Below are 27309 nucleotides of genomic sequence, written 5' to 3'. Positions count from 1 at the left end.
CTATTTGTTCTTAAGCTATGTTTGGAAGCAACCTCAAAATACATGTCCTTACCAGCCATTGCACCCATTTCTGGTCATTTTCCAAAGAAACAAAAGGGAAAATTTTAGTTGTTCGACTATTGTTTTCATTATTTTTTCACATTTGTCTGGTAGTACCTTTTTGTGTAGGTATTGTCAGTTTTCGGTCTAATGAATGCTTATAATTTTAAAATGCGTTTACATAATTAAATGAAATCCTATGCTTATATGATCGTAGCATATGTTTCTTCTAATTACTTTAGAATATTACATTTAAAGTCTGTTGGTAGTGATTTTAAAAAATGTTTTTAGCGATTTTAACATTTGAATGATATTCAAGTGTTGAAAAAGTTAAAAAAAATTTCAAGTGTTTTCTATATAAAGATGGGCTACTAAGTATTATTAAGAAATTTAAGGTCAATGGTGCTTGGCTTCTATTTATTTATTTTTCTTAATATAAATATTATCACCTAATCAAGATGGAGGTTAAGAACAAAATAGCATATTATTTTAGAAAGTAGAATATCTAGAAGTAAATGGGCCTACTGTTAATTTTGTAGATTTTTTAGGTATTATGTAATATTAATATAGAGATTATCACTTAATGAAGATGAAAGTTAGGAAAATTTCTTATTAGAAAAAAAACAAAATGGTATTTTATTCCAATGGGAATTATTGAGCCAACTAAGCTTATCCAAAAAAAAGTTAATAGAACAACTCTTAATTTTGTAGATTTTTAGGTATTACGTAATCCAACACTTTGGATGGAAACTTTTTTTTTTAAGATATTATTTATAAGGTTTTTCTTTTTTCTTTTATTAAAAGAGTTTAAATAATGTCCTTATTTATAAAATTGATATTAGTTTTAAAATATTTGTTATGACACTTTTGATAAAAACATCATTTTACATTTTAGTTGCTTTTTTTTTTTCTTTTTTAACTTTTTCACTCTTCATTCTTAGAAATGACAATGGGGACGGGTTCGAGATGGGTCACCCCTATCCCAACCCTGCCCTGTTTATTCAAAACAATTCTCATCCCCTTCCCATTTAGAAAATTAAACGGGATGGGGCGGGTATGATAAATTCTCATATCTACCCCGTCTTGCCTCGTTTAACTTTTTTTTGAATTTTAATTTTTTTTAAATTACTTTTAAAATTTTTAATTACATTAAAATAAATATATTTTATAAATAATTAAATTGTTATATTTTTTATAACTTATTTTATTAAAAATATTTTATTATTATTAGTAAAATAAAAAATTAAATTAAATTAATTTTATATATAATCGATGTGAGACGATGCAATACCCAAACTCCGTCCCAGGTTTTTAAAAAAAATCTTAAACTCATTTATTAAAATTGAACCCTGTCCCATTAGGGACGAGGTGAAGCGGATATCCGAAAAAACCCGTCTCATTGCCATCACTATTCACTCTCTCTATTTTTTTCCCTTCCCAATTATCCCCCTAGACTCAAATTTTGAAATTTCTATCGATTTGTTTTTCATTTTATACTTTTAGAACTTCTAACTTCTTATTCTATTATAAATCAATCTACTCCCATCAATTTCGTTTTTTACAATGAGTTCTTAATTAGAATGTTCCTTTTAGATCTTTCGAATTTCTTACTTCTCATTCTCATGGAATCAAACCAATTCTTCAATTTTAGTATAAATTTTTAAATAAAATGTTCATTTAAGTTGTAAATATTGTTGGTGCACATATGACATACCAACTTTGTCCCGGATAGCTTTCTTCGCTCTTCTCGATTGCTACACGATCCAACAATGCATGGTCTTGCAAAAAAAGAGTGGTCAGATGGTGACCCCTCTGATGTTTATTTTTGGTGTTGATGCCTTTATATAGCGGGGAGTCTTGTAACGTTTTTTGTGTCTTTATGATTAACATTTATTACCGCTTCCATGTGCATTAACGTGTAAAGTCAATTCAATTGGTCAACAGGAATGACCAATCACTGACGCTATGCAATGAATGCAATGATTATTTGCCTTGAATGACGTATACATACAAAAATATGGATTGAAACCTAATAGCAAGGATATACAAAAAAATTTGGTGTGAAATATAGATTGAAATCCACAAGTATACTTGAGTTCTGTTTACAAATATAGTGAGCCTTTATTGTAAAGATGGTTGTAGGGAGAAGAATAAGAACTAAGGGTGAATTTGAGAGAGAAAAGTCGTTAATGTATCTTCTTTTTATTGGAATTATTGTGGACTTCATGAGTATCATGACCACATGAAGTTAATCTCTACTATTCTAAAGGTCGTGAGGTTCATGACCAAAGGCACGAACCTAATGTATTTACATTTCTCATTTTACACATTTGATGTATGAGCAAAATTAAATATATATGGTACATGGTATTTGGAAAATACAAGGTATTACAACCAAAGTCATGAACCTACCAAGTTATGTACAAGGTACAATGACCGGAGTCATGCACCCAAATTAAAAGTTTTCATATACTATAAATATTACATGGAATTAAGAAATGAGGATTCATGTATCTAAAAGGAAGTGTTCATTTGTGACTCTCAATGAAAGGTCACTTCAAATGATATAAAGGGGTTCTTGGTCCCTCTCTCAACTCATCCTTAGTATTTTGTACAAAGATTAAATGTGAGAGAGTAAGGAAAGGAAATGTACAAGTTACTAATACCGATTCAAGAGATATAAGGTACTGCCAAAAGTGACTCAACATTGTAAACAACTTACATGAGGTGATCTTTATCACAATGACACAAGATGAGTTTTATAGATCTATTTTAGGTTCATTAAACTAAAATTGAGAGTTCTTATTTACTTGATTTTCTAAAATGCCATCTCTTAAAATTTAAAGGGCTTAAATCCTACTTATTTTAAGGGCATTTTTGTTTACCATGGGTTATCTTTCTTGCTTTATAATCATGGGTATCATTAAGACCCTTTTAACCAAACAACCCTTGTTCTCTAGGTCTAAGAAGTAGGCATCATGGACATGGATCAATTATGGGACTCACTTTTACAAAAGGAAAAGTGGTATTGCAACCTAGATGACTTTGGAATCAAAGGAGTAGTGGAGGGACCTTCCGACCTCCCAATTAGATGGATAACTGGTGTGTTAACTGTGAATCAAAAACCAGCTCAACATTATTTTTTGAGTTTTGACCCAAAGTAGTACATTGAAAAAAAAAATTATATAAAATAAATTTGTTTCTAAAATAATGCTCAATTTAATGCGTCTGTGCCACATCGTGGTTGGTGACTACGGTTTTATTTTTCTAAAATGGTTAAAAAATCGTAGTCACCAATCACGACTTTAACGTTAAGTTTAAAGCCGTAGTTGATGACTACGACTTTAACAATTTTTAAATAAATTCAAAACTATAAGTTTAAAACCGTGGTTGGTGACTATAGTTTCTAACCGTTTTAGAAAAATAAAACCGTAGTAACCAATTACGGTTTTATGACATGACAACTTATGTGACATTTATGCACTAAATTTGACATTATTTTGAAAACAAGTTTATTTTATGATTTTTTTTTTAAATGTACTATTTTGGGTCAAAACTCTTATTTTCTAGTCCATGTGTTCCTATGGACAATGAATGTTTTCATGGTTAAAAATTATAAAATTAAAAATACCAATAGTTTAATAAACTTACCTTTATAACTATCATAATTAAAATGGTTAATATCAATGATAAGATGATAAAATGTGTTTAAAATTTGTAATTGTTATATATATTTTTAATTTTGTATAATTATTTTTAATTTTAATAAAATATATGATTATAATTCAATCATCGGTCCAATTTGTGAACTGCGATCTAGTAACATTTTTAATTCTCATTATCACAATTTAAATTGTTAATATCAATGATAATATAATAAAACATGTTTACTTTCTAATTATTATACATTTTTTCAATTATTATACATTTTTTAAGTTTATATAATTATTTTTAATTTAAAAAAAAAATCTATCATTATGATTCAATCATGGGTCTGATAAGTGAACCGTGATCTAGTAACATTTTTTTGTTCTCATTTTGAAAAGATCAAATCAATAGCATATTAATGATTGGAAATAACAATTTTTGGCTCTACATTATAAAACCCTAAATCTTTCATGTTTAGTATAAAATTTGATGGCAACTCTTGCCACCGTCAATTTCTCATTAGAGCCAAAAAGGAAAGAAATGGGTTTTGTAATTTTGAGAAATACGAGGGATTGGATTGCAAAGAGAAAGATTCACAAGGACCAACCTGTAAAAACCCACACCTATAAAGTGATTTCTTCCACTGTCTCCTCATTACGTTATCGGTAACCCTTAAAACTTACTGAAACGAAACAAAGTCTATCACATTACGAAACCCTAACCCTAATTCCTTTTCTCTCTCTTTTTCTCTCCTCCAAACATTGAGACATTTTCTTCAAAACTCTTGTAATCTCCCCTTCCACCTCCAACCCTAGCGATCTCCACCGAATCGCTGTTCCCACGAAACCTCTGATTTTCGAAAATTCAATAATCGGAATCTCTCTCTTCACAATTTTTTTTTTTTTTTTTTTTCCATTCTGGATCTTCATATTCGATTTCCTTGTATAATTGTATAAAATTTCAGTTGACTTTTGCGGACTCAGTTATTTTCTCTTGCATAAACCCTAATTTTCTTCTTTCCAAATTGCTGATCTTTCGGATTTTCGATTTTTTGGTGTAAATTTCAGTGTTCTGAAGCACTGAGGAAATTTTTGTTCTATAATATGCATATTATGTACCTCAAATTTTAAGAAATTGCGGCTCCCACTCGTTTGGATTTTTGTTCGTTTGCAAGATACGTGGCGTATTTGGAGAAGAAATGGTGGGCGGTGGTAGCAGGAGAGACGAGGGTTCGATGGTGATCAACAACAACAACGTTTTTGCGGTGCTTGAGAGCCTAAGGAAGAAGAAGAAGTCCGATAAGGAACGTGGAAGTTCGAAGAGTAAAGGCTCGTCCAAGGCCCAAGAAAAGGATCCGGAGCCGCAGGTGTTTTGGGCACCTGCGCGTTTGACAGTGAAATCGTGGGCAGACGTTGATGATGACGATGATTATTACGCCACTACTGCACCTCCCCAGTCCGTTTGGGGTACTTCGGAGCAGTCACAGACTATGGAGAAACCGACCCAGGTTGAGGTGCGTGCTTCCATTTCTTTAAGTCGCTAATTCATAGTTGATATTGAAGTTCTTTATTTATTCATTTTGCTGTGTATGCTACATCGATATATGTGTGATGGTTATGTAATCTCTGATATATCAGCTACATATATTTGAAACGTAGATACTAGATATAGATAATGATGGGTTAAGCTGTTGTTATGGTTCCATAATTCTTGTTCTGTGATTCCTTTGCTTGGTAACTTGGTTTTTTTTAACTCAAAGCGTTTTTTGGATTGGAGAACCTTTGTTGTTATAGCAAGCACTTGGGTTTTCATTGTGCATAGTCATGGCATGGATATTTTTAATTCTCTCTAAAATAACCTTGTACTGATTGTTGAGAAAGTTTGTAGGCCTTCTTGTTTTCTTTTAATATGCTTCTTAATTTTAGATGCCAATACCATAGATATTTTGTGAGGCATTTTTCTTTCATCGGGTAGGTGATAAGTCTTCACCGTTAGCACATAGTGAACTTCTCTAGCCACTGAAATGTTTTCCTTTTTATTTTTGGGTGGTTTTTTCATGGGGTGTTGAATGATCCCATTGGTCGATCCAAGATCCAAATATATCTGTTGTGTTCTGATTGGTCAAACTGCACAAATTCCCATATATGCTTTCAAAGCTTTCTTCTGTTCCATGTTATTTTGTATTTCCATGCAGGTATGCGGATCCTTCTATGTTCTTTTAATAGGTCAATGGGTATGGAGAATGATTTAATTCCTTTAACCTTAGTGGAGGTTTCTTCCCTTTTTTCCATATCTATTTGTTATTATTATTATTAGTATGTTTCAACTTTCATTTCTATGTTGTTATCATTATTACTATGATGTTGATGATAATTTTTTATTGCTACTGCTTTCGCTATTCACTGAATGTAGTAGCTGATGTTCTTTTTGGTAAATGGGATGGGTAAATTATTTAAGGACAACCTTTACACTCAACCAATATGCTCATGAACTATAGTGCCTTCAATTTTCCTTTTGTGGGTATATCTTCTTTCTTTAATCTTGTCCATGCTTGGATGCAGACCTGGAACTTCCCATATCCCCATTCCAACATATTGCCACTTGAGCTAGGCCTCATGGGCTTTAATTTGTATGTGTTCTTGTAACCTTGTGCCTGCAAATGGATGCTATGGGTCAAACCATGTGGCTTGCATCTGTGTTTGTTTGTTTGGCTGATCTATAAAGAAATTAATCCAGCAACTTTATGGTTGTTTGTCTATGAGGTTGAATTTGAATGTAGAAAGAGAGATTGTTTGTATGTAGGAAAGCAGGGAAAATAAGATGAATGGTTTGAGAGGGCCATTGGGTTTGTTTTGGTTTATTATCTATAGGGCACAAAGAACGCCTAATACAGACATTATATGCCTTTGGCCGTTGTGTGCTGACGTGATTGTTTTGTGGTTGCACAATGGGCAGCAGTTACAGATGTTTTATTTTTGTAATTTTATTTTTTTTTCATTTACTTTTTCGGTTTTGCTCATTCAGTTGTGTAGATAAGAGCACCATTCCTTATCTTGTTGGTGTCACATATGAAATATGAAACAAATGTATGGAAGCATGTGGCGACAATGTGGACGATTGATAGAAACCTGGAATTTGGTCAAATATCTTTTTAAATGCTAGGCCTTACAATTTTTTTGGTAACATTAAATTATGCTCGTCTATCTGGAATAACAGGAGTCTGAAAGTGAAGAAGATATTCTTGATGAAGTTGATGATGATTTAGAAGAAGAGCATGACCATGAACCAGAGGTTCCTGTGCAACCAGAGCCAGTGGTGAAGAAGCCTGTTGAATCTTCTTTGGTGTCAAAAGAAACAGAAAGACAACTCACAAAGAAGGAAAGGAAGAAAAAGGAGCTTGCAGAGCTTGAGGCCCTTCTGGCTGATTTTGGAGTTTCCCAGAAAGAAAGCAATGGCCAAGTTGAGTCACATGGTAAGTATTATCTATTATCTGCAATGAAAACTTCCCCATTTTCTATGTACCCCATGTCTTTTCCCTGAGCATGCTCTTTTCAATATCTCCATCCCTTTGTTGAGACGCCAATGTGCTTTTGTCATTGTTGTTGGAGCCTCCTTGAGAAACACTGGTTTTCAGAAATCATACAGATTATTCCCAAAGTAATGTTGCTGTTTCAAGGGACTTCTCTCACCCTCATGGCTGCCTGAAAGCTCCATAGTACAATGAATCTAGAACTGCGATTTGGGCTCTTCAATTAGATTACCACCTTCAAGTGAAATTTTGAAGAAAAAAAAAATTTAAATAGAGAACAGGTTTTGCCGTCTGTTGTTTGGTTAGTTCTAGCAAAACACGGAAACCGACCACTGTTTAAAACCAATAAAGTTGAGTATTGCTTAAACAAGAAATCTTTGTCAGGTGTTTCACAAGAGAAGAAAGAGGAGGATAAGAAGGGGGAGCTTAATGGTGATGGAGAAAAGAAGGACAATGCTCCTACAGAGTCCAAGAATGCTAAGAAGAAGAAAAAGAGGGATAAATTGTCTTCGAAGGAGGTGAAAGAATCCCATGATCTGCCTGATAGCTCAGATGCTGCCAATGGGCTGGAGGAAGCTGCTGCAGGTGAGCAAGTTGAAGAGGAGACACCTGCTGTGGATATGAAAGAGCGGCTAAAGAAGATGGCTTCTGGGAAGAAGAAGAAATCAACTAAAGAGATGGATGGTGCTGCTAGAGCTGCTGCTTCAGAGGCTGCTGCAAGGAGTGCAAGGCTTGCTGCAGCAAAGAAGAAAGAGAAGAACCATTACAACCAGCAGCCAGTCCGGTAAGAGCCCCATTTTGTTCCTCACATATGAACATGTATTTGCCCTTGTTCATTTGAAGTTGATACAAAATAATCAGAAGGCTCTGGTTTTGTGGAAGATTGCCTTTAGTAGTATTGCCATGGACTCAGAGCTTCTTTTTCTTGGGGATCTTATTATGGCTGGCTATCATGGGACATTGTTTTTCTAGTTTTGTGCATTGAAAATCCTTCCACGGACGGACACGGGAGTTGAACTTCATATTATTAGTAGTATATTTAATATATTTTTTGTGTTTTTAAAAATTGTTTTAAAAATAATTTTATACATAGTTTTCATTTTCAATTGTTTTTTATTTATATAGTTATTTTTAAAAAATAATTCTTAGAAAATCAATAAAAATAATTAAAATATGTTTTCAGACAATATTCTGTATTTTTGGAAAAGGTGTCCATAGTGTGCTCAAGTCTGATCAATAATATTTGAAAGAGAAACTTATTTTATTCTTGGAATAAAATGAAAACAAAAATTTGACAGATTTATTTTTGTGAAGAATAAAAAATAATCATTGAAATAAAAGTAAAATAATAATTTGAACTTTGTACGGATTTTGGCAAATAATAGGTTTTTTTGGAAGGTCTAAAAAATATAAATATTGAATACTAATGAATTTTTAATTTTAATGAGCCAAAAAAAATTCAGTTGTTTGGTAATTGTTTTTAACCATAATTTTGAAAATAATTTTTAAGAATAATTTTTTAAAATTATTCTTTAATTTTGGTAGAGTAAAAGTTTATTCGAAAACATAAAATATTTTTAACTTGTTTTTTCATATTTTTAAATATGTTTTAAAAATATTTTTTTATATATAGCATTTTATTTTTAATTATTTTATATGCTTATATAATTATTTTTTAAAATATTCATATAAAAATAATTAAAATATATTCTTTAAAAATTTTTCTATTCTTAAACAAAAAAAAAAAAAAACCAAATTTATTGTTAAGTGTATTTTTTTGTACTTCTTGTTATGAAGAAATAAAATTGTTTTAAAAAATAATTTCATATAGGTTGATGGTGTTTTTATGAATTATTTATTTACTTTTTTTTGTAAATGCAAACTTTTATATGATATATAAAACTCTTTATGCAAAAAAAATTTAATATGTTTTTAAGAATTATAAAAATAAGTTCCATTTTTTATATAAGAGATTTTATATTTTGTAATGAAAAATTTACTTTTAGGAAAAAAAAAAAAACATACACATATTAATCATGAATAAAAAATTATGGAGGTTATATAAAATAAAATTATTCAATATTAAATAATAGATATAAGATTTCATCACTTTTGAAGATGAGATTTTAGAGGTTGAAAAACTTTAAATTTAAAAAATTATTAAATTAATGGTGGGTTGTAAATACTTTCTAACTATTCAAATAATTTTCTTATTTTAAAAACCGTTTTTAAAAACCATTTTTAAAAATTTAGAAAATCACTTAAAATAATTTATTAATAATCTTTTTTATTAGGGATTCTTTAAAAAATATTTTTTAATCTAATAAAAATTATTTTTTTTAGCGAAAAATATACTCCTACCGAACTCCTTAAATTTCTCTACCAAAAGAAATATCAAAATAAATAAATTTTAATTAAAATTTTGAAAATATAAAAACCATCTAATTTTTTAATAAAAATATTTTTATTGTAAATATAAAATCTATTGGGCAAAAAAAAAAAAAAAATCCTCTTTTACCATGGACTCACTCAATTTTTTTTAATTTTAAAAATAATTTTATATATAGTTTCAAAATTTAAATTTCGTAAATAAAAAATAATATGATTGTAAAATATATATATATATATATATAATAATTACTTTAAAACATAGTATAAAAGATGAAAAGTAAAATAGGCAAAATGGCGAAGATCAGACTTCAGCGTTCTGACTGATCCATGTTGTTCTGGATGGATGTCAGATAAGGTCATTTCCGTCATTGAACTACTTTACAGGGGCATTTCCGTCAACGAACCCAAAAAGCCCAAGAATTGTCTCCAACTCAAGCAAACTCCTTCCTTCTCTTTCGTTTCCCTCTCACTTTCTTTGCCGAGAAAATCACCTCACAAGTATCCACTCATTTTCTCTCGAGAGTAAATGCTCATTTTCCATCTGTTCAGGTTCCATTCCTCTCATTTTTTTTATTCAATTAAATAAGTCTTACATTTACTTATTCAAAATTCGGTTTGTTTCTTATGTGCCAATCGTTACCTTTTTTTTTTTTTTTTCCTTTCTGCTTTTTGATATTTTTTGCGTTTTTACTTTTTGATCTTTGATATTCGGTTGGTTTCGGAGAATAGAGAAGGGGATGAAGAGGAAAGAAGTAGGTTTTGTGTTGGTTTGGTTTCGAAATACGAATGAAGTGGCCGAGGAAAGTAGGAAGGAGAGAGAAGTGAACTGAGAATCTTAGGGCCTGTTTGGTGGCGCAAATGAAAACCATTTTCTATTTTTTTAAAGCAGAAAAGATGAAAATGGTTGAGAGAACAGGTGTTTGCACGCTTGCAAAAAATTGTTTAAAATTGTTCTATGAAAATGGATCGTTTAGTTTCAATATTGAAAACGGTAAAGAGAGAGAGAGAACATCTTTGTGTTTTTCATTTTTGAAAATGAAAATGATTATAAAAACTATTTTTATTTCCATTATTATCAGGGGCTTATGTTTTATGTGATAATAGTTTTGGGATTACTTGGATAGTTGGATTAGGTTCAGTTGATGCACAATTGTTTGAAAATTGAGGAAAAGAAAAGGAAATTTTGGTTTCTTTAATTATTGCTTTGTTTTATTGGCATGCAAACAATTGGAAACTAGTAATGATGTGATACTCAATGATTTTTTTTGGGATTGAGGGTGGGGATATGAGAGGTTTTCCAGCATAGGGACAAAATTTAAAAAATTAATGTTACCTATCAAGAAAATATTCAACAATTTTTTCATTGTTTAGTTGCTGTGAAGTCTGAGAAAGAAATAAATAAAAGAATTCATTTTTGTTGGGTAATAAAAATGAGAACTGTTTTCAGATATGAAGAATGTGCTAATGAGTTTTTTGAAACTAGGTTGTTTTTGGAAATGTCGTATCATTGCCTCTGGATTTTTAAAAAATACGGGTGCTTTAGTAATTAACCATGGCCTGAAAATGGAATGGTTTCAAATACATTTATCATTTTTATTTTCAAAAAATGAGAATGTTTTTTCATGGAAGCAAAGTGTTTTAATTTTTTCTACTGAATGGATCTTTATGTTTTATGTTAATTTTGGTCTCCAAAAAATAATTGATGATACGTCACAGCTGAATTCTTATTTTAGGCTCAGTGTAATGGATAGCATTTTGTTTCCTTCCAAACAATTAAAAATTCTGATACTGTTTTTGAACAAATGAAGGAAAAGAAAAGAGATATTAGACTTACAATGGCCACAAGAACCCCAACCGGTTATAAAGATTTCAAATTTTCATTTCTTTTCCGGTGGTGGCTTAGCAATTGAATGGATGATCTTCAAAATTTTGATTCTCTTTCCTTTCGTGCCATTTTTTCCCAGCAATCAATTGGTGGATTTACTTATCACTGAGTGGATTAATTGGAGTATTCATTTTTTAATTGAAAAAAATTTACTTATTAAATTTATATTTGGAAAACGTATCTTGCCAATTAGATTTTATTTAACATGTAAAAGGTTTTGGGGTCATGCTCCATTCTTTTTCAGAGAAAGCTTACGGAAATATCATAAAATAAATTTTGAATCCCAGATTCCATGGTTTGGAACCCAATACTCCATGCAATTATTAACTTGGTTGAGTTTACTTTTTCATTTTTAGAAACTAAGACAACATAAATGATATGATTTGATGGCTTTGCTTCCTTTCTAAAGGCTATTGCTTGTTTGCAATGTTTGATTTTCACAAAATGGTTGATCTGAAGTGTTTTTTCCACCTTTTTTCCTCAGGATTGGAATGTTTGGGTGCTTTATAGTATTCTGAATTTGCAGGGGACTGAGACAGGGTCTTGGTCCCCAGAAGATGAGTTACAATTGGGTGGAAGCATATAAGGGGAGATAATGAGCAAACTTCACAGCCCATTCCTTGGGCTTCCTCTTCAAAGCTCTAAAAATGGTATAGACCGTGGCAATTTAATTTCTCTGAACACATGGGCAAAAAAAGGTCTCTGTAAGTGTATATGCTCAAAAGATAATTGTTGGATATTTCAACCAATTAGGTTTTCAAATTTTTGTGGGAGAAATATATTATTATTGAGGAATTTTGGGTCAAGGAGTGGGTCAAGGGTAAAATGTTTGAAAGAGCCTTTTTCTCGAAGCAGATCTCTGGTAAGGTCTTTAGTTCCTTTGTGGAAAGAGGGGTTACTATTTGTCAGGTGTTCTGTCTTTTTGGCTGTGATTTCTGGGGTGTGCTTATTGGTATGGTATGGACGGGCAAAAGCCAAGAGTTTTATTGAAGCCAAACTTTTGCCTTCTGTTTGTTCTGTGCTGAGCGAGCATATTCAGCGGGATCTTGATTTTGGCAAGGTTTTAAAAATTTCACCTTTAAGCATCACATTGGAGTCATGTTCTGTTGGGCCTCATAGTGGTGAATTTTCTTGTGGTGAGGCCCCCACTGTAAAACTTCGTGTTCTTCCTTTTTCAAGTCTAATGAGGGGAAAGATTGTGTTTGATGCAGTTTTATCTCATCCCAGTCTTTTGATAGTGCAAAAAAGGGATTTTTCTTGGTTGGGTATACCTTCTTCTGAAGGTGGTTTGCAGAGGCACATCTCGACTGAAGAAGTGATTGATTATCGTACGAAAACCAGGAGGATTGCTAGAGAGGAAGCCGCTGCTCGCTGTGCCAGAGAAAGAGATGATGCAGCTAGACAAGCTGCAGAAATGGGGTACATTCTTTCTGAGCAAATTTCTGGTCCATCTGAAGTTGATGCTGTGCAAAAGGATGCGACTCATTCGATGGGGTTAGCTAGCTCTGAATCTTTTCTGTGCATGGATGAGAGGACACATTGGAGGGAGCATCATTGCATGGACACGGGTGTTGCATATGATCTGAAGCATGCAGATTTAGAGAAATCATTTGGTGTAAAAGTTTCTGGCTCGGGGCCTAGATTTTGGTCTAGAACTATATCAGTGAATCCAAGAGACAAATTAAAGAGGAAGGCCAACAGGAGTAATAACTCTGCAGCTGGTGTTACTGCCAAAAGAAGAATTCTTGAGCGCAGTGCATTAATGGCTTCTGCATATTTCCGGGGTCTGTCACCTGGGAATTTTGATGAGCCGTCACAGTCAACTGCAGGTTATGATTCTGCAAAACTTGACAACGTTTTACTGAAAATTGAGGGTAATGCCGATGGCTGCACTTCTGTTGTGGATGGATATAGAGAACCTATTCCATCTGCTAACCAGATTGGAGTACTTAAGATTGGAGGGGAGAAAAATGTTGAGCATGGAGAACTGAGAACTGCTATCAATGATGCTGGAAGCAAGGGAAGTTTAGAATTAGGGAACAACATAAAGCAAGATATTGGGAATAGAGATGATTCAACAACTCAACTTATTACAGAACATAAAAATCCCAGTGCTCCTGTTAATAATATTAGTTTGACACATGATCCATTTCATATGACTATAGGTAGACTTAGCGAAGTTAGAATATTAGGTGAAAATATGGAACCACTTAGTGAAGTCAAAGGAGTAGCCAAAACAGATGAGTGTAATTTAAACAATGAGGTGTTAGGAGGAGCTCATGTTGTAAACAAAAATATGGATATGGGAGATAACTCCTGCGGATTGCAAGACCATGTGGTGGAGCCTCTTCATGATTTATCTGCAAGTCAAGAAGGTCATAAATCTCGAGGTTTGATTTTGACAAGGTTGGGGCCTTGGCATGCAATGCACCATTCATTTCCCATTTGGCCCTTGTCCCCGAAATCATTGTTACCCTCTTTTCCTAAAAATATGGGGGATCTATTATCTTGTTTTCTTGCTCATTCTATTCAAAAGTTGAAGTCATGCATTGGTCAGAAAGTCGAAGATATTGTTGCAGGCCACCTAGACGAAGTGCATACCGAAGGTATTGAGAAAATGTTTCCAGTTACACTGGATTCTGTTCATTTCAAAAGTGGAACTCTGCTGCTACTAGCATATGGTGACAGTGAGCCCAGGTGAAGTCCACTTCTGTTACATTTGCTGCAAATTTACTTTTAAAGATGAGAATACCTTCTAAAGATGCTTAAAATGGTATAATTTGTCAAATCATGTATGATAGATATCGATCTAATGCATTTTCCATTTTTAAACTGCACCAACCAAGTGGCCTTCTGGCTTGGTTACCTTTCTTTTGGTGGTTGTATGTGGATGAGCTTTGACACATGTATCGTTTGATGACTTATTACTTTTGCATTAAAAATGGCGTTTTGTCTTCTATGTTTAGCATTTACAGTTTTATACATGTGCTCTCTGCTTGAAGACAATGCTCTATATATAAAAATTTGAATATGCATTGTTTCAAGCATTTATACATGTTTATTTATTTATTTATTTTTTTATGATAGGCATTTAAACATGTTAACTATTAAATGACCTAAAACTTTAGAATTTAGATAGAGTTTTATCTTCTATGCTTAGTATCTACAGTTTCATGTGTGTGCTTCTTGCTAGAAGATGCTTTGCAATATTTAAGATTTTGAATATGCATTGTTCGAACATTTTATGTTTTTCTTAATACACCATTTGCAGAGAGATGGAAAATGTCAATGGACATGCAAAGTTTCAAAATCACTATGGTCGTATGCATGTTCAGCTGAGTGGCAACTGTAAGATGTGGAGATCAGATGTGACATCCGAAGATGGTGGCTGGTTGTCATTGGATGTTTTCGTTGACAATGTTGAGCAGCAATGGCATGCTAATTTAAAAGTCATTAACCTTTTTGCACCGGTAAGGTACAAAGTGAAGGTTTTATATGAACTTGGAAGAAATATGATGGCTACAACCTAGGTGATCTGAATTGTTCGTGTCCTGTTTATCTCTTTTTGCAGCTCTTTGAAAGAATTTTAGAAATTCCAATCATGTGGTCCAAAGGGAGAGCCAGTGGTGAGGTGCTTCTCTACCTTTAATTTGATTAATTTTCTTTCGTTCTTCAAAATTATCTATAATCATGTTTCTATTCAAAGCTTCATCACATGCATGCTATCTCTTAGATAATCCATAAAGAATTCTAGATTCCACTGTCTGTTTTTTTTTTTTTTCTTCTGTTTGGTTGTTATACAAGTGACTCAATGTTTGTATCACTGATCAAAAGTTTTTTATCTGTCCATTTTTGGGTCCACCCATATAATGTTACCATTCTGATCTCTTTATACGTTTTCCGTGTACAGGTTCACATATGCATGTCAAAAGGAGAAGCTTTCCCTAATCTTCATGGGCAGCTTAACATGACAGGGTTGGCCTTTCAAATATTTGATGCTCCATCAGGGTTTTCAGTATGTCCTAGTTTCTTTTGTTCTGAAATGCTTTCCTCTGTACTTTCTGGAGATTTCTCTTAAGCTTTATGATGTCTTGTTACTGCTTATTTTTTCTAATTTACACGAAGGCACATTTTAAGTTCCAAGGTGACATGATTTCCATATTGTTGGCAAACATGGTGATATGGGGTTCAGGGGACATCCTAGTATGTTGGGGCTGTAGGAGTTTCCTAGTTGCTTGCTGAACAAATACATGACCACTGAGGTAGAGGCATGAAGCTATGCCTTGCCTTTTTTTTTTTTTTTCCTCCCTTCAAATCTCAAGCAACTTATCAAAAAAGTGGGGAAAAAGCAGGACCTCTTCTCAAGCAGGCAATTTTAATGATAATAAATGTGATTTTCAAGATGTAGAAATTTGTTTTATTTTTAAATTTTCTTTCATCCTTTTCCCACTGAGCGCCTTTTATTTAGTTTTGACAAATCAGTAAATTTAGACTTGGAGAGAGTGCACCCTGTCCTATGAGTTCTTGGGTCTTTATTCAAATGTAATTTCTATGGATAAGGTTAGCAAAAGTGAGGGAACCTAATGCATTATGATAGAAGAAGTTGGGAAATGCATGGGTTAACCGAAGTGAGTGAACCTGATGGACTGTAATAAAAGAATTGTTTACCTGGAATAACAACGACTATCTTCCTTGTCTTAGTGGGTGTTTGATGAAACTTAATACTTATTACTTAATGACTTAACTTGACTTTAAGTTAAATTATTCTTAAGTTATTAACTTAAAACTTATCACTCATTTTTTACTTTAAGTATTAAGGTTGTTTGGTCAAATTAACTTAAAATTTATTTTAAGTTGTCAAATTGACATATTTACCCTCATTAATTGTAATTAATGTTTATCATCATTAATTTTAACTAATATTTATTTTCATTAATCTTAAATAATAAATTTGTTTATTAAACATCCGTACTTGAAGTATTTTAGATATATAAGACAACCTTAAAATATTTGCTATAAAAAATGAGTTATGAATTTGGAGTCATGATTGTTAAATATATTCTCATTAGATGTGGACAAATAATACAAAAAAGATTTGAGATTAAGAATAAGTTAATTATTTTAACTTAATATTTAAAGTTATTTTTAACTTTAAGTTGTGATATTAAGTTATTTTATCAAACATGCTTAAAGTAAGAGGCTATCTAGAGGAAGGAATATCTTGGCTGAGAAACTGAGAGAGGTTGGGGTAGCTCCATTTGGAGGATTAAAGGATCCTCTTTCTCGTGAGGTGCTGAAGAAGGAAAAGGAGCTTGATCAAAGGACATATGCGGATGTAGCAAAACTGAGATTGGGTAGACTTGGGGATAAGGTTTGGTTGGAAGTGGGAAGAAGGGTGAAGCCTAGTAGATTAGAGCAGTTGGGTCGTTGCTTAGTGGGTAGTTGGGAAAAGGTGGAGAACCATCCCCCTGAGTTAGATTACCTGAAAAACTGGGCTGTCCACGCTTGGCTCCTCAAAGGCAAGCTGGACATAGCTGTAATGGGAGGTGGGCTAATACTCTTCGAGTTCGAATTGGTTAGTGAGGCCGAGCGTGTTCTTGCTAGAGGGAAGAGAAAGGTTCTAGGCAGTGTATTATTGATGGAAAGATGGCACCCGGAGGTGGGGTGCTTTAGCAATGGAGCTTTTGCTAGCGAGGTATGGGTGAGAGTGGTAGGTCTTCCCCTTCATTTATGGAATCGAGAGGTGTTTAAGTTGATAGGAGATGGTTGTGGTGGGTTCATTGCTGCGGACAACAAGACGGATTCAATGGCAGAGCTGCAATGGGCTAGAATGTTGGTGAAAACGGTGGGCAGGGACACACCTTCCTCCGTCCAGATTGTGGATGAGATGGGGTGCTTCTTAGTCCAGCTGTGGTGGGAATCCCCACCTTGGTTCTCTCAGGTGGTGCCGGCGGGAAGTGGTCTCGGGAAAGGGGCTGCAGTGGCTGTAGAAGTTACAGGAAGTGGGTCTCGTGATGAGTGCAGAGGAGGCGTGTTGGTGAAGGTTGGACAACCGAAGGAGCAGAGGGGAGTAGCTGAGCCGCCCTGTGGTAGCTCTTCAAAAGGGGGTTCAGGCTTTCCATATGTGTTGGCTGAAAGGGGGCCTGGAGCAGAGGTGATTGATGGAGAAGACAACTTTGGGATGAGAAGTCGAGGAGGAGGGAAATCAGCAAGTCTGGGAGTTTTTAAATCTGGACCAACAGCTTGTGTTTTTGGGCCCGTTTGGGTGACCCAAGTCAGAAGCGGGCTTGGAGAGGATGGTTTTAAGCCAGACCATGAGGGAGCCCAGATGGTTAGGCCAGACTGTGAGCCGAGGCCCATCACATTAAAAGGATGGGTAATGGGCTGCGAGGATAGGCCTTTCCTCATAAAAGATTCGATTGTGGGCTGCGAAGGGAGGGCCGGTATGGGCTTTGAGCCTGAGTTGGGGGGAATAAGAGGAAATAGGGCTTCTCCTCTAGCCGAGGTCGGGGAAATGGAGATTAGGGCTACGATGGAAGATTCGGGTGGCCAAGATAAGGAGGACGGGGGGGTCGCTTGCTTTCTCGGAGGAGATTGGAGGGATTCTGAGCCTCTCACGGCGAAAGCGAGAGCGCGAATGATTGAAGAAGCCTTGTCAACTGAGGCATCCAGGTACGAGTCCGTTACTGATGTTCTTGGGGGGGGGGGGGGGGGGGGATCAGGTCCTCTTCTCTTCTTCTACTCTCTCTGGGTGCGATCGGGCTATGGTGGTGGGGGGTGTTAGGGGTACGGTAGTCATTGATGAAGGTATTGGGTATCAAGCTCCGTTGCGTGCCGTACTGACTGATGGCAGTCCGTGGGAGACGGGTACAGAGGGGGGAAAGAATATGGGTTTCAGGTCAAAGGAGAGTGAGGATCTGGAGGAAGAAGAGGACCAGGGTAGCGGATGGGATGACAGTAGCTTGGCTAAGTTCAGTAAGACTCTGGGATTCTCGACAGTTGGTGTTGAAGGGGAAGTTCTTAAACTACTGTTAAGGCTGAAATCCAGGAGGGATCAAGGCAAGAAGAAAGAAATTTAAGGGATGACTAGGTTTGATAGGGAAGTGAAAAAACTGGAATGGTCGATTAATTATGAAGGAGAAAGCAGGAAGAAAGGCTCGAATAGAAGAAACGGGGATAGAGCTCTGTGTTTTAAATGAAGATTAAAATCTTATCTTGGAATGTCCGGGGGGTGAATGATAGAAATAAGAGGAGTTCAATTAAGGCCTTAATCAGATCCCAAAAAGTGGACTTGGTATGCCTGCAGGAGACTAAAATGTCTCAGATGTCTTTAGGGGTGGTGAGAAGTCTTGGAGTGGGGAGATTTTTAGATTGGGGAGTTCTGAATGCGAGGGGGGCAGCAGGAGGGGTGTTGGTTTTTTGGGATAAAAGAGTGTTGGAGCTGGAAGGGATGGAGGTGGGTCTCTTCTCCATTTCCTGCCGTTTCAAGAACTGTGAAGACGGATTTAGTTGGATATTTTCAGGAGTGTATGGTCCTACCTTGAAGAGATATAAAGAGCTGTTTTGGGAAGAGCTAGGGGCCATTCGCGGTCTCTGGAGCGATCCTTGGTGTATCAGAGGAGACTTCAATTTGATCAGATTTCCGAATGAGAGTAGAAGAGGGGGTAGGTTGTCTTCTTCAATGAGAAGATTTTCGGAAGTGATTGATGACCTAGATTTGAGGGATCTCCCCCTTCAGGGGGGTCCATTCACCTGGAGCGGAGGTTTGAACAATCAAGCTATGTCCAGGTTAGATCGGTTCTTGGTGTCGAAGGATTGGGAAGGTCACTTTAAGGGGGCGGTGCAGTGTACTCTTCCTAGGCCTGTGTCCGACCACTTCCCTATTCTATTGGATGGGGGAGGGGTTAGAAGAGGTCCTGTTCCTTTCCAATTTGAAAATATGTGGCTTAAGGAGGAGGGATTTAAGGATCTGTTGAAGAGGTGGTGGCAAAGACTAAGCTTCAATGGTTCGTTTAGTTTCATCCTTGCTGAGAAGTTCAAGGCTTTGAAGGCTATTTTAAAGTCGTGGAACAAGGATGTTTTTGGGCAGGTGGGTGTCAATAAGAAATTGGCCCTGGACAAGGTGAATTTCTGGGATGGTCAGGAGAAGCTTCGCCCCTTATCATTGGAGGAACTGGAAGCTAGAAAGGTAGCAAAGGGGGACTTCGAAAAATGGGCTCTAATGGAGGAGGTTTCTTGGAGACAAAAATCAAGAGAAGTTTGGCTAAGGGAGGGTGATAGAAACACAGGATTTTTTCATAAAATGGCTAACTCCCATAAAAGGAGAAACTGCCTGTCCAAGATTAAAGTTGACGGAGTATGGTTAACAGAGGAGCAGGAGATAAAGAGGGGTGTGGTTAGAGCTTTTAAGGACCAGTTGACTGACCCGGGGGGCTGGCACCCATCTATGGAAGGTTTGGACTTTAATAGAATTGGAGATGAGGATGCAGCTAGACTGGAGGAGGTTTTTTCAGAGGAAGAAGTCTTCAAGGCTCTTTCAGACCTGAACGGGGACAAGGCTCCGGGTCCAGATGGTTTCCCCCTTAGGTTTTGGCAGTTTTGTTGGGATTTTGTCAAAGAAGAGATTATGGGTTTTTTGATTGAATTTCATGAACGTGGCAGATTCGTTAGGAGCCTAAATTCGACCTTCTTGGTCCTAATCCCAAAAAAAGCTGGCGCCGAGGATCTTAGAGACTTTAGACCGATCAGTTTGGTGGGCGGGTTGTATAAACTGTTGGCAAAAGTGTTAGCTAACAGACTTAAGAAGGTAGTGGGCAAAGTGGTGTCTTCAGCTCAAAATGCTTTTGTTGAAGGAAGACAGATTCTCGATGCTGCCCTTATTGCCAATGAGGCAATAGATTCTTTGTTGAAACGAAATGAGAGTGGGGTGTTATGTAAATTGGATTTAGAGAAGGCATACGATCACATAAACTGGAATTTTTTGCTGTTTGTATTGCAAAGCATGGGATTTGGGGAGAAGTGGACCGGGTGGATCTCCTGGTGCATCTCTACAACAACGTTTTCAGTCTTGATCAATGGCACCCCGGAAGGCTACTTCAATAGTTCAAGGGGGCTGCGTTAGGGGGACCCCATATCCCCTTATCTTTTTGTGATAGGAATGGAGGCCCTTAGTAGGCTGATCAATAGAGCAGTGGGGGGAGGGTTCCTATCAGGCTGTAGGGTTAATGGAAGGGGTGGGGATGGGGCTTTGGTCTCTCATTTGCTGTTTGCCGACGACACTTTAGTGTTTTGTGAAGCTTCTGAAAATCAGATGGTCCACTTAAGCTGGTTGTTGATGTGGTTTGAAGCCATATCAGGTTTGAGAATCAACTTGGACAAAAGCGAAATTTTGCCGGTTGGTAGAGTGGAGAATTCGGAGAATTTGGCTCTCGAGGCTGGTTGTAAAGTGGGCAGGCTGCCTTCTTCTTATTTGGGATACCGTTTGCATGGACAAAAGGAAGGGGGGCTTGGGAGTTAGACGCCTATCCATCCTTAATAGGGCCCTTCTTTGCAAGTGGAATTGGCGTTTTGCGAATGAAAGGGAGAACTTTTGGAGGCATGTCATTAGTAGGAAGTTCGGGGAGGAAGAAGGGGGTTGGGGTTCTAGAGATGTTAGGGAGAGTTATGGAGTAGGATTTTGGAAGGAAATAAGGAAGGAAGGTGCCCTTATGCAAAATAAAGTCGTTTTTTCAGTGGGGAGTGGTAGAAGGGTAAAATTCTGGAAAGATTTATGGTGGGGGAACTTCGCCTTATGCAATTCTTTTCCCTCCTTGTATGCTATTGCCTCCTCTAAGGAGGCTTGGGTAGAGGAGTTTTGGGATACTTCGGGAGTGGAAGGGGTTTGGAGTCCTAGATTTTCTAGGCCCTTCAATGATTGGGAGGTGGAGGAGGTGGAGAGGCTTCTTTTGACAATCCGAGGTGCAGGGCTTAATCCTCTTATGGAAGATAGAATGATGTGGAATGTGACTTCGAATGGGATTTTTTCAGTTAAATCACTCTATAATGATCTATCTTCAAGAAGAGCTGGTCCTTTCCCGCATGGCTTGATATGGAGCCCTAGTGTGCCTTCCAAAGTGAGTTTTTTCACTTGGGAGGCTTCTTGGGGTAAGGTGCTTACTATGGATCAGCTTAAAAAGAGGGGGTGGGCTCTTGCTAATAGATGTTTTTTGTGCTGTGAGGAAGAGGAGTCTATTGATCATATTCTCATACATTGCTCCAGGGCAAGAGCTTTATGGGAGTTTTTGTTCGCCCTTTTTGGGGTGTTTTGGGTCCTCCCATCTTCGGTTAAAGATACCCTTATTGAATGGAGGGGCTTTATGCTGGGCAAGAAGCATAGAAAGGTGTGGAAGGCAGCCCCGTTGTGCCTTTTTTGGGCGGTTTGGATGGAAAGAAACAGGATTGCTTTCGATAATGAGGACTTTTCGGTTCATAGGTTGAAAAATTTTTTTGTTTGTAATCTTTGGGTGTGGACAAAGTCAATTGTAAATGAAGGTCCTCTTCCTTTACTTAGTTTTTTTGATTGGCTAGGCGCTAGATGAGGGTTGGTTTTGTATTTCCTCTTCTTTTGTGAGTGCCTTAAGGGGCCTTTTGTATACTCCCTGTATGCTATTGGGTTTTCCTCAAGGTGCCCTTTTCTAATATATTTCTGCTTTTGCCTATAAAAAAAAAAATGCTTAAATTAAGTTATCAAGTCATTTTAAGTTATTAAGTTGATTTACCAAACACCCTCTTAGTTAGAGAGACATTCCTTGTTCAATAAGTAACAGAGTGAAATTTTGGGGTTGGGCATGTAGCAGAAACAACTACTGTAAGATCAAAACTTACATGCATGTGAGCTGTGCTTAAGAAAAAAAGAGCTGAATCATCTAAGTGTAAGGCAAGAAATTTGAGTGCGAACATTCATTTAGCTCTTGAAGGAACCTTACAACAGTATCTTTTTAGCTTTTCACTAGCCAACTGGTAAAAATTCTTATATGATGGAACTTTTAGCTCTTTGTCAGGCTTGCAAAAATTAAATTTTAGAAACTTTGAATTAATGACTTAAAGCTCTTCTTGCTTGGCCATGGATGTTTGACACTATGCAGTGCTTTTTCACATACAAACAACCTGCTCGTAACATTAATTATCACCTAAACCCCTTTTTGACTCTATTTTACATTAACTCTGCCAGCCTAGTGCTAAACCTGTAACTTTTGCTTGCTGTCAGACATTCCAGAAAGTTTTTCCATTCATTTCAGCCCATTGGACACCTTCAAATATGGCCAATCTAACCCTTATTCTTCTGATAAACCCTAACTCTACCTTCCTCTCCATAAATGCTAAAAATTGAAGTCCTAATTGATGTTTATTTGATTCTAAACAACTATTTTAAGGGTTGTTCTACATTGAGAAGAGGATTCGCTTATAAGAGGTTTATGTTAAAGACCGACATTGACGTCATTGAACTTTTGCATTTGTTTTGGCTGGATACTCTGGTCATTCTCTAAATGAAGTTATTTGGTGTATGTTTATTTAGACATTTTGTGTGGTTTGGTTGTTGGCACTCTGGAGTATATGCGAAAGTAGAATTCTAGAATGGATTTTTGGTATGTAAATGCAGATGAATGAAGTGGTGAATAAAATGAGGTCAAGAATGTTTCCCTTCATATATCTTTTCTTTACTAGAAATAACAATAATTCATTGAATTATGAATCAGTAGTTGAATAAGGATTAGTCATCCTTGACGGATATTGGCACAAAAGAAAAGGAAGTAATATGAAAATACAACCAAACAGCCCAACCATAGAACTTAAAACACAAAGCTCAAGGGGCTATGTAGGTAACTCCCCCATAAAAACCTCTAGCAGTGATGCACCTTGCTTGGATAACTTATCTGCCGATTGTTTAGCTAGACCAAGGATCCAAGTATAGGAGCACCCCAACTCTGTAGATGGATTATGATTTTACGTAGCCAAATGTCCGATTTCCTAGGTCCTTGCTTCTTCAGTAAGACATATGGATATAACTGTAGTTGAGTCACCCTCCACTAGGACATGTTCAAGCCCGAAGAAGTAACCAGTGTCAATCTTTCCAGCAATGCTGACTTTTTTTTTTTTGACGAATAAAGCAAGATAATATATTAAAAACAAAAAACGCCTACAAAGTGCCCTAAAGTACACAGAATGTATACAACATTATGCTTTTTATCTTTTCTGCATGGTTGCAACCAAGGAGGAAAATGTCGTGATATTTCGGCGATATATCGCCAAAATATTGAGTATCAGAGCATCTCGACACGATATATGTTAGAGAAATATCGGTTCCACGATATTTTATCAATTTATCGTGAATTTCACCCATTTCTCATTATTTATTGGCATTTTATCATTTTATCTTCAATATATTGCGATAATTTGGGCGGTCAAATGAGGATCAATGCGGTCAAACTTTTAAAAATGCCTCAGGATTTCCGTCGAGGGGGCTCAAACCCCAGCCAAAAGGTTTGGCTGGCAACGAGCCAACCGCTGCGGCAAGTTTGCCCCTTGGTATATAATGTGCACCAAATATATATAAAGTCAAATTCATCATATAAACATAATTTTTTTAAAAATGTTTTAAAGAACAAATTAATTATAATTATTTTATAATTAAATAAATTTTTTTCATCTATTTGAATACCAAAAATATAAAAATTATCGTGATAATTTTCTTCATAGTGTTTTTAATATTATTAATATATTAATTAAGTATTAAAAATTATACATATATCATCATTTATTTTATATCATTTAATACAATTAAATTAAATTAATTATAATTTTAATATTAAATATATTTTAAAATTAGACATATTATAATCAAATATCACAAATATTATTATGAATAATATTTGATATAATTTAATAATAAATATATATTTATGAAATTTATAGTTTTTTTTATTAACACATATAATATTATTATCAAATATGATAAATCATATTATACATATATCAAATTATTTAATAAAACAATTTAAAAATATCATTATACTTCTAATTACATTTTTATGAAGTTTTTCTTATATTTTTATAAATTTTGATCAATTTTAGGCTTATTGATATTTTTTTCCAAAATATCCGCCGATATATCTCTGATATATCCGATATATCCGTAAAGTCGAAGTACCGATATATCTGTGATTACCGATATTTTCATCCTTGGTTGCAACATAATATCCATACCACAGTTTTGTTAATGTTGTATTTTATTGTAGTGTCTCACTTTATGCTTCAACAGGATGTTTTTTCTCTGATTTTGTTCTTGTTTCAAGCTAATGTTAATCACCCTTTCTTAAGTTTCTCTCTGTAAAATGGTAAAGTATTCTCACATACTTTAGTATTTCCTTTCTAATTGTCTCTTCTGATATATTGCTTTTTCTTGCTTGTGCATGAACATTTGGCAATATCCAATTTATCTTTTTATCCGGATAAGTTTGAATATTGAAAGCTAACTCATATGACCAGTTTGGAAGTACTATATACACTATGCCTTTTTGACAGGACTTGTCAGCAAATTTATGGTTCCGTGGTCAACAAATATTCTTGCACAATGCTAGTGGCTGGTTCGGCAATGTTCCTTTGGAAGCTTCTGGAGATTTTGGCATTCATCCAGAGAAAGGAGAATTTCATCTAACGTGTCAGGTACAATTCTTTGTATAAGCATGCACTAGGCTTGGATGAATGTTTTTAATACTTCAGATCAGAGATGGTCCATTTTAGCTAATGCAAAAAACTTAGTATTTTACTTGTATCAAGGAGTTGCATGCTGCCAATTGTTGTCAAATTGAATCTTTATAGTTGTTTGGTGGGAATCTTTAGTTAGATTGGGGAAGAAATCTGTGAAGATTTGAGACAGTTCCCCTCCTACTCTAGTTGAAGATTGACGATCATAACCTTGTACATGTTAAATGCTAAAGAATGGTTTTTCTGACCTCATCTTTTGTGGAATGTATTCTGATGAGAAGTAAAAGGTATGTGAAGGATGGGTTATCCTTTAAGAATAGGACAAAAAAAAAGGGAATTACAAGACAAAAATAATCAAGGGAGCTTTTTACCAACAAGGGAACAAATGCTTATCAATGTAGTTGAATTGATTCTCTTTTATAACTTATCCTTGATCCTTGAATCTATTTTCTTTAAGTCTGATATTAGGGGGTGAGGAGAGGTCTCGCTCCTTTTAGATTTGAAAATATGTGGTTGAAGGAGGAGAGATTTAAAGATGTTATGAGATTGTGGTGGGAGGGGCTTAATTTCAGTGGGTCTACTAGCTTCATTAAGATGAAGGCTTTGAAACCTATTATGAGAAGTTGGAACAAGTGTTTAGGAAGATTGAAGTTCAGAAGGCTTTGGCCTTGAATTGTGTGAATTTCTAGGATAAGGAGAAGAGTTGTCGTTCTCTGCCTCTGGAAGAGGAGGATTCTAGGAGGGAAGCTAGGGAGAATTACAAGAAATGTGTTCTTTTAGAAGAGACGTATTGGAGACAGAAATCAAGGGAAATCTAGCTGAAAGAAGGGGATAGAAACACAAGTTTTTTCCACCGAATGACTAATGCGCACGGTAGAAAGAACCAAATGGCTAGAGTCAAAATTAATGGAGCGTGGATCACTGAGGACAATGATATTAAGGAGGAAGTGGGTAAAGCTTTCTAGAAGTTGCTCTCAGCCACTAGTGAGTGGAGACCTAGCTTACGTGGTATGTCTTTTGAGAGGTTGGAAGCTTTGGAGGCGGAAAGGCTAGAGAAACCTTTTACAGAGGAGGAGATTTTTGGCGCATTGTCAGATTTTAGCGAAGACAAAGCACCAAGCCCAGATGGTTTCTCCATGGCTTTTTGGTAGTTTTCTTGGGAGTTTATTAAGGATGAGGTGATGAATTTTTTTAGGGAATTTCATGAAGATGGTCGTTTTGTTCGGATTTGAACACAACCTTTTTAGTGCTGATCCCAAAGAAAGGGGATGCGGAGGACTTAAGGGATTTTGGGCCTATTAGCTTGGTGGGGGGGGCTAAGGTGCTTGCTAATAGGTTAAAGTTGGTGTTAGCTAAGGTGATTTCCAATGCCCAAAATGCGTTTGTGGAGGGTAGGCAAATTATGGATGCAATGCTTATTGCCAATGAAGCCATTGATTCGATTTTGAAGAGTAAGGGTGGAGCAATTCTCTGCAAGTTGGATATTGAGAAGGCGTATGATCATGTGGAGTGACCTTTTTTGTTTTCGGTTCTAAAGAAGATGGGTTTTGGGGAGAAGTAGATAAGGTGGATAAAGTGGTGTGTGTCCACTACTAGTTTTTCCGTTTTGGTTAATGGTACTCCTTCGTGATTTTTTCAAAGTTCTAGGGGTTTAAGGCAGAGAGACCTTTTTTCGCTTTACCTGTTTGTGATAGTAATGGAACCACTTAGCTACTTTTTAAAAAGAACCGTTAGTGGAGGCTTTTTGTCACCATGCCAGATTAGGGGTAGAAGGTGAAGGGGTTAAAATCTTTTATTTGTTGTTCGCTGATGATACTTTGGTTTTTTGCAAGGCCAACAAGGACCAAGTGACCTTTTTGAGTTGATTAATTATGTGGTTTGAGGCTATATCAGGGCGGAAAGTTAACTTGGATAAAAGTGAGCTGATCCCAGTGGCCAATGTGGAGGAGTTGGTTTCTGAGCTTGGTTGTAAGGTGGAGAGTTTACCCTCCACTTACCTGGGGATGCCGTCAGGGGCTCCTTTCAAGTCTGTGGCAGCTTGGGATGGAGTGGAGGAGAGATTCTGTAAGAGATT

The 27309-nt window shown here is 35.8% G+C and overlaps 2 protein-coding genes across 3 annotated transcripts in view; both read left to right on the top strand.

Annotated features, from left to right (window-relative positions):
• The first annotated feature begins 4340 nt into the window (after nucleotides 1-4340).
• LOC100262887 (chromatin modification-related protein EAF7) lies at nucleotides 4341-8282 on the top strand. 2 transcript variants are annotated; one of them, XM_002284568.4, is made up of 3 exons: nucleotides 4341-5200; nucleotides 6904-7159; nucleotides 7601-8282. In XM_002284568.4, exons 1-3 carry the CDS (start codon nucleotides 4886-4888, stop codon nucleotides 8002-8004), a joined length of 975 nt encoding a protein of 324 aa, XP_002284604.1. In that variant the 5' UTR covers nucleotides 4341-4885; the 3' UTR covers nucleotides 8005-8282. The 2 variants fall into 2 exon arrangements, with proteins under 2 accessions (XP_002284604.1, XP_010648563.1); XM_010650261.3 differs by having other exon boundaries at nucleotides 4347-5194.
• Nucleotides 8283-10021: 1739 nt separating this feature from the next.
• LOC100247424 (protein TIC236, chloroplastic) overlaps nucleotides 10022-27309 on the top strand; it is a 47047-nt gene continuing 29759 nt past the window's right edge. The window contains exons 1-6 of the mRNA XM_010650259.2: nucleotides 10022-10156; nucleotides 11977-14189; nucleotides 14764-14962; nucleotides 15064-15123; nucleotides 15403-15507; nucleotides 25053-25193. Of these exons, the coding sequence (XP_010648561.1) occupies nucleotides 12088-14189; nucleotides 14764-14962; nucleotides 15064-15123; nucleotides 15403-15507; nucleotides 25053-25193 (2607 nt within the window). The 5' untranslated portion in view covers nucleotides 10022-10156; nucleotides 11977-12087. The remainder of the gene's footprint in view (nucleotides 10157-11976; nucleotides 14190-14763; nucleotides 14963-15063; nucleotides 15124-15402; nucleotides 15508-25052; nucleotides 25194-27309) is intronic.

This window comes from Vitis vinifera, chromosome 4 (assembly GCF_030704535.1).
Source record: "Vitis vinifera cultivar Pinot Noir 40024 chromosome 4, ASM3070453v1".
NCBI lineage: Eukaryota > Viridiplantae > Streptophyta > Magnoliopsida > Vitales > Vitaceae > Vitis > Vitis vinifera.
The sequence above is the reverse complement of the archived record's forward strand: the minus strand, read 5'-3'. Positions and strand labels throughout refer to the sequence as shown.